The 12,994-nt window shown below is 33.7% G+C and overlaps 2 protein-coding genes across 2 annotated transcripts in view; both read right to left on the bottom strand.

Annotated features, from left to right (window-relative positions):
• Positions 1-4,669: 4,669 nt before the first annotated feature.
• LOC118733921 (DDB1- and CUL4-associated factor 7) lies at positions 4,670-8,310 on the bottom strand. Its single transcript, XM_036463553.1, has 6 exons — positions 7,849-8,310; positions 7,060-7,252; positions 6,908-6,993; positions 6,467-6,840; positions 6,130-6,311; positions 4,670-6,033 (listed from the first exon to the last, which is right to left on the bottom strand). Exons 2-6 carry the CDS (start codon positions 7,248-7,250, stop codon positions 5,835-5,837), a joined length of 1,032 nt encoding a protein of 343 aa, XP_036319446.1. The 5' UTR covers positions 7,251-7,252; positions 7,849-8,310; the 3' UTR covers positions 4,670-5,834.
• Positions 8,311-9,728: 1,418 nt separating this feature from the next.
• LOC118733922 (aminoacylase-1B) overlaps positions 9,729-12,994 on the bottom strand; it is a 15,363-nt gene continuing 12,097 nt past the window's right edge. Inside the window, exons 3-6 of the mRNA XM_036463554.1 lie at positions 12,156-12,302; positions 11,744-12,027; positions 10,153-10,286; positions 9,729-10,091 (exon numbers count right to left, since the gene is read on the bottom strand). Coding sequence (XP_036319447.1) covers positions 9,887-10,091; positions 10,153-10,286; positions 11,744-12,027; positions 12,156-12,302 — 770 coding nt within the window. The 3' untranslated portion in view covers positions 9,729-9,886. The remainder of the gene's footprint in view (positions 10,092-10,152; positions 10,287-11,743; positions 12,028-12,155; positions 12,303-12,994) is intronic.

Consider the following 12,994-nt stretch of genomic DNA (forward strand, 5'->3'; position numbering starts at 1 on the left):
AAATCGGTTTGTATGGGAGGTGCCACGCCCCCTTTTCCAATAACCACCATTTTTCTCCATGAGTATGCGATTGGTTTGATATATCTCCATGCCAAGTTAGAGTACTCTACCATGAACACTTCCAGAGATATGTAGTATGAAAAAATCGGTTTGTATGGGAGGTGCCACGCCACTTTTTCCAATAACCACAATTTTTCTCCATGAGTATGCCATTGGTTTGATATATCTCCATACCAAGTAAGAGTACTCTACCGTGAACACTTTCAGAGATATGCAGTATGAAATATTCGGTTTGTATGGGAGGTGCCACGCCCCCTGAACCTAGCGATATGAAATATACTTTACATCCGATTCTCATACCTACCAAATATACACAAAAAATTTCATAAAGATCGGTCCAGCCGTTTCGGAGGAGTTCGACCACTAACACCGTGACACGAGATTTTTATATATTAGATATACAAATCCTGAAAGCTACTCTGAAAGCACTTGATTTCATCGAAACTAAGTCGGCCGCTGTGGTGTAGTGGTAAGCAGTGCGCGCTTCCACTCCGCAACGCCTGGGTTCAAGCCCCGGTCAAAGCAACATCGCAAAAATATAGAAAAAATGTTTTTTTCTTAACAGCGGTCGTCCCTCGGCAGGCAATGGCAAACCTCCGAGTGTATTTCTGCCATGAAAAACAGCGTCTCATAAAAATACAATAGCCGTTCGGAGTCGGCGTAAAACTGTAGGTACCTCCGCTTTGTGTCACAACATCAAGGCGTACGCCACAAATCGGAGGAGAAGCTCGGCCAAACCTTAACATATGTGTAAGCGCCAATCTATTATTACTATTATAAGTAATTTATGATGTAACCTGAACATAATTTAAGACAAAAATGTTTTACTAATGGAAACTATAGAACAGTCATGTCCAGCGCAAGGCACTTGCTTATGGACTTCTGCCAACGTTAGGCATGACTGCTATATAAGGTGTAGATGTGGGGTAATACATATTCAGCTATTTCCATTTTTTTTTTTTATATAGCATTACTTTAAAATTTAAAATCAAGAAACATAAAAACACGTATGCACTTTAGAATGTACCACTCACCAAATAAATCAATACTTTTTCCGTTGGAATTATAAACTCTATTATATATTGAGACTTCTGCCAAAAATACCAGTTTAAGCAAATTTAATCAACTCAAAATAATGATATCCGTGGAGGTATTTCCAAATAGGTCCAGCCTTTCTTAGTTGGCAATACAACCGTTTGTCAGTTTGGGCCGAGACCAAAAGGCTTCTGCTGTGCGAATTTATGCCAGTTGGTTATCCCGAGCGCAGACAGGTCCTCCTGCACTTGGTTCTTACATTGAGTTCGCGGGCGCCCTTGCTTTCATTATGCACCCACGGGTGCGAAGTTGTGGCGCTTTTCACCGGAGCGTCGTCATCCATGCGTACAACATGTCCAAGCCAGCTCACGTAAATCAATATTTTTCCGAAATATTTAAGCGGAGTTCTTAAAAAGTAATAAGTTTTATAAGTCCGGTGGAAAACCCGCAACTTGTTGGGTGAGGCACCCCAAAACATACATAGATAATACAAGTAAATATGTACATTACGGTGGTCCAAAAATACACAGGAAAATCAACGTTTTAATATTTTCTTGCTGCCACTCAAGAAATATAGAAAATAGAAAATCGGGAGACTCGAATTTTTTATTTTGAAATGAGCTAATAGTTAATTGTGCCGCCGCACATTTCTAGAAAATATTAATTAAATTATTTTATGTCGTCCAATTTCAAAACAACGTCAAAAATTTTTGTAGAAATGCCTGATAAAGACGAAACAATATCAACTAAAAAATTTAAATCAAAGAGTAGGGCGGGAAGGGATTTGATTTGGAAAATTACCAAGCGCAATATTTAAATTTTTATATTTGAAACTGAATCTCAATGTTTAATTTGTCGATATTATGTGATTTATGCAACAATTGCTAAAATACCATTTTGGTCTTATTTTTTTTAAGTATGTTCTTTTTAATGAATATAAATTTTTGGGATTTTAGTGAACTAGGACTGAGTATTTCATTTAAAAGTAAAACGAGTTAACTTAAATTTATTAATTTCATTAGACCCGCAATCTTATTATCCGCAACTATTCGATAAAGCTTGTATCTCAATTTATTTGTCACTCCTCTTAAACTTAAAACAAGACAATTTTAGCTGCTGGAAAGTTTTGGTTTTGATGAATTTTCTTTTTTTAGGCCTACAAGGAGCTTCATTTACTTCGATTAATTCATTTGCATTTCCCTCTTGAATAGAGAAAGCCTAAATCGTTACCTTTCCAATGGTATCCCATTTTTGTAAATAGAGCAAGAAATATTGAACTTATAACGGAATTTTGTTGACTTGACTTTTTTTATCGATATTTTCCACGCCCATAATTCAAAAATATATATATATATATGTATTTATTTTTAAGTCCATTTCTGTCAGTTTATAATTCCTTGTTATAGGGAAATTCTAAATATCAATTTTGGGCATTTTAACCTTTGTAGTTAGTTAAATATTTCAGCCTTTGCCTTTTTAAAAATTGCAGATATATAATAGGGTGGCGTAATAGTAATTCTAAATGACCAATTATATATATAACGTACCTTGTGCAAAATTTCATTCAACTATCTTCAAAAGTTTTCGAATTACAGAATTAAAAGCAGCTAGATGGGTCAAATCTTAGCTTGTGCGCCGGGGCTTTGAAGTTTTCAATATATTTTATATCGGCAAAATAAATTGTTTCGTATTATTGCTGTAAAATTGTTAAAAATAAATATTTTTGCATCAAATAAACATTTTACCCTTCATATACATTTTTATATGAAGAAAATATGCTATTTCGCAAAATTGCTATGAAGTTGTTTAAAACAAAAATTTTTTGGTCTAATAAAAATATTTCCCTTCAGAATCTTGCAACAATAGAATTATTATGCGAATTTAGCACTAAAATTTTACTACTTTTTTAACACACGTAATGTTCTTACAAGCACATAAATCAAATAATTTTTGTTAATAAAAGATAATAGCATTTTCGTAGATTTCAATTAAAAATCGGACTACGATAGATTCTGTGATAGCCCTGATGGCGGTTATAATCATTCCCCTACAATTTGTGGTGTACCTCCTGATGTTATAAAACCAATAGAGCGACCTACAGTATTAGCCGACCTCGAACGGCAAATAGATTTTATGAGCAGCTTTTTCACGCAGAAACACTCCCAGCTTTGCCATTGCCTACAGAGCGGCGTCCGCTGTTAGAAAAACCTTTTTCTATTTTAGATGTTACCTGGGTCAGGTATCGAACCCGCTCCTACGCAGTGGTATTACCTCTGACCTCTCAACGACAGCGGCCGCCATCATTAGAGCGCTTTACATCAAGTTTTGGCGGCATAATTTAGGGGCAGTAGTTAAGACACTAATCATATGGTGAGTTTTATCATTGGCGTGGGAATATGGTTGTAAAAATTACTCGATTCGAGACAGCCGTGAACGAGCTTCCTGTCACGCAAAATGCATTTTTATTACAGACGTGAGCGTAGTATTCCTCTCGTAATTCGTAATATGGTGACCTTCAAATCTACCATCACTTCAAATAAATTATGATACGTTTGATTGCGTATGTTATAATCCCAATTTGTTTAGACGACAGCAGAGCACAGTTTGAAGTAGTCGTATGAAAATGAGTCGCTTTATCTAAAGCTTTTCTTGCTCTTGAACAGCTCCAAGAGATTCTTCCAAATTTGGATAGAGCTTAAAGTTGTGCTCAACGCCATTACACATAGCCATTCAAGTTTTGCCACGATCCCAAATTAAAATACTGCCGAAGGGTTCGTTGAGCCTACTTCTATCAATAGGACTTCATGAACTGCGAAAATCTGCACTTTCAAAATTAGGTTTGCCATTTACGTTTGTCTGCTTTTAGGTGTTTTTATCACGTTAGGCTTTAATTAAAAATTAAATTTTCCATCACTGTTAAACTAGTTTATTGCTTCATCTTTTAGGCGCACCATTCAATGACGAGTTTTTGAGTAGAAGGCTCAAGAAACCTAATTTAGAGTTTTTTTTCAATATGAGATAATTTTGCGCCTTGCACTTTCTAATGTGAGCCTGACGTTGTTGGATTTTAAAATATGTAAATATCCAAAAATTTTAACTGGTAGAATTTATGGAAATCAATTTGTACTTAGACTTGTGTGGTAGAGTACGGATAAAAATGAATGACGAGTGTTTTGTTTATATAAAAAAAAATGTATTCACTGTTTAAAATATATACATAACATAATGTAGATGTGAAAACATAATATCCATACAATGAAACTTCATAAATGTTTACATAAACATACATATTGCAATTGTTGTTTAGCAGGTGGTTGTTCTTGTTGTTCGGGGACACTAGTAATCTACATATGTATGTCTTTTATATGAAATAGAATTTGTTTGCTTGCTTTTTGTTGAATTGTTTTGTTTGTTTGTTATTTTTATTATTTACTCATTTGGTTTTGGCAACAATCTTGTTTTCTCTCTCGCAAAATATTGTTAAATTTTGTTTTGTTATTTAAACGGTACCTTTGATATTTCAGATACTTTACACTCGTTTTAATTTTTTAGTCTGTGCATCTATTTTTTTTTGTTTTTTTTTTGGTTTTTAATTTCTGTTGGTGTAGTTCATATACGTTTCGATCGGTTCGCATTGCTGTTAATAAAGAAAATTACACTTTTTTATATTGCATTGACGAGTAAGTAATAATTAGTTTAGTAAGTTTGTAATCAGTTCTATTGATGTGGCTCTGGCTCATGTTATGTATATAGTAAATGTATAGTTTATATTGCTAGGCTAATTTTAGGTGTTAGTCACTTACTTACCACTGTTTACTTGTTAAGTTTTTGGGTTTTGCTTTTTAATTTATGACCGCTTTAGAGTCACTACACTCGTATGTACCTATATAATTTATGTACATATGTATGTATGTTTGTATGGTATGCTAACATTATATGTATGCCAATTGAAGTAGTGGTAAGAAATGTACATACAATGTTAATTACAAAATGCTTAGTTTTATACACCCTGCCACACAGCACTGATGTGTTTGGTACATACATACATTTATCAGATTCAGAATTACATTCGTTCAGCGATTTATAATCAAAACAAAAATAAACGACAATCAATAGCGTCACTTGTCGCGATTAATGAGATGAACACCCGAAAAGGAACAACAAAACCAGGCAAAATGAGTATGCAAAGAATAAATAAATAAATTAATTAATGTTATTCATTTAAACTAACTGAAAACCTTCAAAAGCCTAAAGTATTGTTGTATTTAATGAATTTACTCAATTGTATGAAAAATACTTTCATGATTTCCACACTTTCGAGTTTAGAGGGAATTCCATAAATTTCTTAATTTTTTCTTGTAATTTCTGATAAATAAAAGCGTTTTCCAATTAGTGTTTGTTTGCATTTTACTTTACTTAATTTAAACCTAAAAATTACTAAATGATTAAAAAACTAAAAAAAAAAAATAATAATAAATACAAGCAAACTACATATTTGAATAAAATGAACAAAAGTCGCAACCTTTAACAAAACTCACAGCGAACTACATACGAACGGTCATAGAACAGAACTGACCATAAAATAGTCGCAGTTAAGATTTTTTTGTCAAAAAAATTTTGAAGTAGCTACTTGTAATTATCGTCAGATATATTACATAGATTATAATAATGTTTGTGGCTGAAGCTGTGGCGATGTATGTGCGCATGCTGCTTATTTTTGGCGTCGTATTATGCCATTTCTAGACACGCAATATTTCACATGCTTTCTTATAGCAAATCGCTATCCAATCGGGTTGTGTCGCACCCCATTGTATTTGATTCACTTCACCTTCGGCGGCTGTGTATGCCAATATTGGATCCTCAATTGCGCGCGGCATTTGTTGTATATCCCAGATCAGTGCTTGGTGATCATCACCGGCAGTGCATATGTGACAGGAACTATTTTAATAAAAAAAAAAAAAAAAAATGGAATAACAATTGCGGCTTTTTAGTTGAGTTCACTAATGAATACACATATGTATGTATGTAACTTACCTGTGCGGCGCCCACGCAATACCATTGACGCACGCTCTGTGATTGCTCAGTCTTGCAACAGGTGTACAAGGAACACGAACATCTAAAATTATAACTTCACATGAATCCATCGCTACTGTGGCTAAATAATTCGGATCCTGTTTATTCCAGGCTAAACGTAACAAAGCCGTATGCGTGGGATCCTTTTTGAATAAAAAGAAAATTGATAAACAAATCTGTATACAATTTAAAATAATAATAATAAAGATGTGCCTCAAAAAAATGGAAACTCAAGCAGTTTAGTAAAAGTTTTGAAATTATCGAGACCTTCTTTGCATATCAACAGCTTTCAACACACCTCATATATGATAGTCGAATGTTCTAAATGCCTCAGATCGAACATACGAACTGAGCCATCTGCGCCGACCGATGCGAACATATCGCGTCCACCGCCTGCTCGTGAGAAAGCTATGTCATATACCTCTTTATCATGCGCAATCAGTTGTGTTTTAACATGACCGGATACATAGACACGTCCATGTGGTTGTCCTGTTTCCAGGCCCCAGATTGTGCACGTTGTGTCAATCGAGGAGGTGCCAACGAGATTCGGATCCACTTCATTCCAATCGAACGATGTTAATGGCGCACAGAAGTCACTATTTTTATTGTTATTTAGAATACACTCCAGCCGTGTATCTGGTTCCCCGGCGCGCCAAACACGTAAATAGTCACCTGTTATTTTATTAGAATTGTAATAATTTCTAAGTATGTGGACGCAGTTTCATGAGTATGTACGTACCGCTGGTTGCTAATAAGTCGGGATAGATTCCTTTGGAATCTGGTATCCACATTATTTTAGTAGTCGGGTATGGATGGTCGAAAGTGCTGAAAGAAAAATTAAACATATACAATAACTTCAAATTACCCTTTTTGATGTGGGTTTTAAATTACCTCTTAGCACTGAATTCGCTGGTATCTTCATCGAGACTTATGATTTGGACTTTGTTGTTGTATTCCTCAATGAAACTGCCTAAAGCAAGACGAAATCGTTTGTCAGGACGAACACTCCAGTTCATGGAGTATAGCGGCCATGGCGCTAGGTATTTGTAGATTTCTTTCCTCTTGCTAGCGGTTGATGACATAACTGCGTAAAGTATATTTTGTTAGTGTGAGACTCGCATTTAAATTAATATAATGTTATTAAATAGCCAGGTATTGCAGAATATTCGATCAAATGTGAAAATGGAGTATGGTACCAGGATTACATTTTGTTGTAAACCATATCCGAATGGATTTAGATTTCAAGGCTTACATACATATGTATGAAACAAAACTTAACCGACTCTATTAAGTTTCGAAGTAATAAATACTTTTATCAATCTTTCAATACTTAGGACCTGCCCCCGGGTCAATGGGTCAGCCTATTCCCGTTTTTCCACAACATAACAATTTATCTGATAAAACACTTTAGCATTGGTCATAGTGGCAGACACACATCCTCCTAAAGACCATCTGCGAGCGGTCAATGGCATTGAATGCGACGACAATAATTAAAAAATATAGCAACAAAGAAAAATAAATGAATGCGGACCGTTAAATAGTATATATACATGTAATAATCAAGCATTTACCTAAAACTACAAATGTACATACATTAGTACATATGTATATACTAAAATTACAGCAGCCGCAGCAGCTTGGTAAATAAGGAAGTACTCGTATGTCTGCCTATAGACTTACCTTAGCTTTTGTTTATGTACTCGTATATATGTGAAACGTATTAATTGCGAAAAATCGAAGGGGGTTTCTTAAAATCAACAGAATTTCAACTAAACCAATTCCGGAAATGAAAATGCAAAATAACCAAATCACTGCTAAAAAATGACCGATGCACACTAAAAACCCGGTCTCCGGCAATAATTTCACACCATTTTAGCTTTGTTTCTTAATTTGGCTGCCGTCTGCCTTGACGCCCGTACGTTTTGTATTCACGTTCCGATTGGAAAAATGTGTTCTTGTTGTAGGTTAACTTGTGTGGTATATTCGTCCAAAATATACAGCACTCAATACTCTTTAGCACTGAATTACTTTTGAAAAACACTTGAATATTCAAATAAATTGATTTAACACTGAAGTAGCAAAATTATCCCGTCTTTGCAGACGACAAAAAAGTGTATATAACAACGCGCAATTCTGACACTTTCTTTACATATGTACAACTTCAGCGAGTGAATGAGCAGTGTTGCCGACTACTTCAAATTTATGGAAGTGACATAGTGGCCAACCAAATGTTCTGATTTAATAATTTACTAGATTATGGAGAAGTTCAATGTTCACTTAAATTTTTTTTTTCATGTAGAAATACTTATCGCTTATTGTGTTAGATCTCAGTTTTTGGATAATTTATTATTGTTTTATCTTTTTTATCTACATATTACGAAATAGAAAATATAGTATATTTAATATAGTAATTACTAAATATTAATAGGGTCGCGACAGTGTGACAAGCTTCGACCATTTTTCTTTTGTTGGTTTAATATTTATTAATTTGAATACAAGTATAGCTTTATATTAAAAAAAGCATATAAATCCGAAATTCAAACTTTGTGCAAAATTTTAAAAAGTACAAAGTTTCACCTCTAATTGGAATCTCTAGAAAAAACTTTAAATTTGTAATATAATAAAGAACAGTTGCTAAAAAATAGCGTTAAGTTTTGTCTTTTTTTTTTTCGTTGACAGTGCAACAGCGTTCCTTCCAAATGAAGAAATTATTCAAACACCTTGGTTCAAACCATGACACAAAAAAGAGGGTAGTTTCATTTAATGACATACGTTGTTGTTGTTAACCATTTGACTTTTAATAAAATTATGACATTTCATCAAATTCATGCTACCTGATCACTAGAAAAAATATATTTTTTTTTAGCAGAAGATTTTATCAGTATCTATATTCAAAGATATGGAATATGATGAGCTAGAAAATTAAAGCATGAAGAAAGCATGAAGAAAGTGTATTCTCACATAACCATTTTGAAATATGCCTGTTTTTACTCTCTACAAAATAATTTATGCAACCTCACATACGCAGTTGTTTTTTTTTCTTTTGTTTTGAATTTACAAATCCACCGAATATGCAAATGCAAGAGCATATGCACAAGATCCTGAACAGCCCTATTATCTTTTATAATCGTGAATGGCTTCGAGCAAGAAGAAGAAATTATTGCATTGACAATTTGGCGTTTTAAAGGGATTGAATTTGATACAAGAAAACACAAGAATTTAAGAAATAATAAAAATACATATGAAAAAATTAAGCGAAAATTAATTCAGTAAAAACCTGCTTATTTAGTTACAACTTTAAACTAGTGCATAAATTAGATAGGTGTTGAAACGCACTTCCGGAAACTTGTCCATGTTCCGTTTCCGAGTTCACTGAGTGAATATTCAAAAAGTACATTTTTGAACATTGAATTAAGTTTTTATGTGTAATTTAATAAATTGAGAAATGAAAATTGGAATTGAAATTTGGCTTCATGATGTGCTACATTTTGAAGAACTATACTGTAATATCACCATTTGAACGAATGCGGCTGAAATCGTTAACCTTAACCTGATGAAAAACAAGACAAAATAATGTGAGTAATTTATAAATTAATATATATATTTAAATACACATGTATTTAGACTACAATCCTGAAACAAACCATTTCCGTATCGCAACATAATTCGTTTCTCTAAATAAACTTTTTTATATTCCTAAGAATGCTCAATAATAACATTATGCTTCTGCTAATTTCGGTATAATTTTCCTATAAATCTCAATTCCACGCAAATAAGTATCAGCTTTTATGAATTCATCGTGATCATGCAGTAAAACTGGAGTATTATTCATGGGCGAGAAACCCAAGGCTGGTATGCCAACTTCCCTTATATAACGGCTGTCGGTACCTCCAGCGAAAATTTGCTCCGATATTTTCAAACCCCTTAAAATATGCAAAATCATCTTTAATTAGAGAAAGAAATGTCTATTTGATTATAACCTACAATTCGTCGGTGGCACTCTTAAATGCCATCCAAAATGGATTGCTTTTATCTGTCGGAGTTGGAGCGACACGGGGACGTTTTTGTTCATATTCAAGTTCGATACCGCCACCAACGTCATTGCACCATTGATGAAGCTGAAGTTGAGAAACATATTACATTTTTTGTTTAAGAAGAAACTACTCAAACATATCGTCCCCATTATGTCAGAAACGTGAATGTGTACAAGTAATTTTTAAGCCAAAAACACAACCGACTTCAATTCTCATATAAAAATTTAGGAGGACCCATGATTCAATAATAGAAGGTTGTGTAATTTGTGACAGCTAAAATTTGACACTCCTTTATCTAGATTTGTATTTTGGAAGTAGGAGAAAGGGGAAGAATGTGATCGCATTTTGCGAAAACGGTAGTAGAAAGGTACTAAAAAAGTGCGCAAAGTATACAATTAGAAGTAAAATGTGTATAATTAATTCTATGTGAATTTGCAATATATTTGGTGTTTTAATGGAAATACTAAACAATACATAAAAATATGCATTTTTGATTTAAGTTATTCGTCATTTCCGGGAACAGATCTAGAATACCGACCGTTCAGCTATGCAAAAACGAAAAATGCAGATCAATAGAACTTTTTATGCTCATTTCAACCATGCCAATTTGGCGCAAGTAAAAAATGAAGAGGTTGTAGAAGGTTAGAGTTCAGTTTTTAGATATTTTAAATATTAATATCTTATGAACTTTATAACCGATTAAAAAGCTAATGACGTCACCATAAAGGCAATTAATTTGTTCTTCATCTGATGTATATAATTTATAGCCTTTTGTATTTTGAAACCAAAACTACTAGAAAACGAACAAATATTATTTTTTCATGAAATAACCTTTTTGAAAAAACTGCATAATTAATGGTAAAGAATTTTATATTATTTAGAAAGCACAAGTTATTATCTTTAATTCGATATTACATATTTTATAATGATCTACTTTTGGGTTTCAACAATTTAGTGATACTAAAAAATACAAATAAACCTCTTATATCTTCTTTTTTTTACCTGCGCCAAATAAATTTGGTATCGTTGAAATCAGCGTAAAAAGTTCTATCAATCGGCATTTTTGGTTGTTTTATAGCTAAACGGTCGCTATTCTACACTTGTTCTAGAAAATTACGCAAACGAAGGTAACGCCAACGAATATTTAGTATGAAGAATTTTTGGTTTTACTACTAATATCACTAGAAACTATAGAGTAAGCAACATTCTGCACAAGTAAAGGAGCCGATTTTATGTGTGGGAGCGAGAAGACTGTTTTATTACAAAACCTTTCTATTATTGAATCATGAGGAGGACCGTTAATTTTTTCATGATCCAATGATCGGATCTAAACCAAATTAGTATGGGACCACCTGTGAAACCTTTCCGATAGAAAAAGAATCATCGAAATATAATATACATATTTGGTATAACAAAAAACATCAAAAGGTTAATCAAGTCAATCCATTAACTCAAAATTGGCACATTCATGCTTCTGGCATAAGGTTGAAGATGTAATAAATATGAAGATAATTTCCAATACACGATTTCCCGCGTTTTACCTTATTTTCGAACTCATTTTGATCCACATCAATCGCTAGACGCACGTCGAAGCAAACCATCAGCAATGGCGGTACAACATTACTTTGTACGCCACCACCTAGGCGTGTTAAATTGATTGTGGTCACATCGCCGATTCTTAAGTCGGGATTATTTTCCAACTTTCGCAATTCTTGCTCACGCATCGCCATCATTTTGTTAACAATATAGCGGACCTTCTCACCAGCTGTGTTTTTCAATAGGAGTGAACCATGACCAGCTGTGCCAGAAATCTGAAAATATATACCTAAACCACGTTTTTTTCTTTATTTTACGCAAATCTTAATATTTGTTCGCGTTTGAGTATGATCTACATACATATGTACATACATACTTTAACTTGATAACACCTGCAATTAAGTATTCAAAACTTACGCCACACACTACGTTCGGCGTAGAAGACCGGCAGTTCTTCGGTAGGCGACGCCAAGCCTTCATCCAGTGAAAATCCCACATTTAACGATTTGAATTCTGCGGTGTGCACAAATGGGCGCATGCCATAGCGGCCACCCATTTCTTCATCTAAATGTGGATTTAAAGATAAGAACAAGCTTTTTAAAATTGGGATTTTTTGGGTTAAGGAGTAATTTTATGAATATATAGTACATATCTGTGGTCACAAGCAATAACCGCCTAAGTGGACTTAAGAAAGAAAGTTATATATGCTATCGTATTCTTCAACCACTATTCCATGCGTATGTGAAATCCTCATCTCGCCAGCTAGGCTACATAAAAAGTTATAGGCGAAAATATTTTCGTTTTCTTATAAGGCTAACATTATAATCCAAATGTTTAAAACGTTTTTTCTCGAATTCAGGTGTTTCGACTTAGGCGGTTATTGCTTATGACCACAGATATGTACATACTACATAGCGTTACTTTAATATACAGGGTGGCGACGAATAACTGTCGCCTACGTTTTTTTTTTTTAAATAAAACGGTCCTAGATTTTGTGAAAAAAATATTTTATTGTTAATTTTGTACATATTTTACTTTAATTTTATTGATTAGTTTAAACATTTTTAGCCTTATTTGCATTTACCAACAGGGTAAACTTTAAGTACTTGCGGCACGCAAGACAAAAAAATTGTAGCCGCTACAACGACAACAACAAAAAAGGTAAAATTGTATAGACATGGTCGAATGAATGGCCGAATCTATTCGATTGCTGAATATGACGCCTTATGTTGGACAAAAGGGGGAGTGTAAAGGAT

Source organism: Rhagoletis pomonella, unplaced genomic scaffold (genome assembly GCF_013731165.1).
Source record: "Rhagoletis pomonella isolate Grant_MI unplaced genomic scaffold, Rhpom_1.0 Rhpom_scaffold_00002, whole genome shotgun sequence".
Lineage (NCBI taxonomy): Eukaryota > Metazoa > Arthropoda > Insecta > Diptera > Tephritidae > Rhagoletis > Rhagoletis pomonella.

Coding starts and splice junctions, on each gene's coding strand:
- LOC118733921 (XM_036463553.1), bottom strand. CDS start 7,250: ATGTCATCAACCGCTAGCAAGAGGAAAGAAATCTACAAATACCTAGCG. Junction 6,994..7,059: donor AGCGAATTCAGTGCTAAGAG/GTAATTTAAAAC, acceptor TTTTTCTTTCAG/CACTTTCGACCATCCATACC. Junction 6,312..6,466: donor ATTCGACTATCATATATGAG/GTGTGTTGAAAG, acceptor TTATTCAAAAAG/GATCCCACGCATACGGCTTT.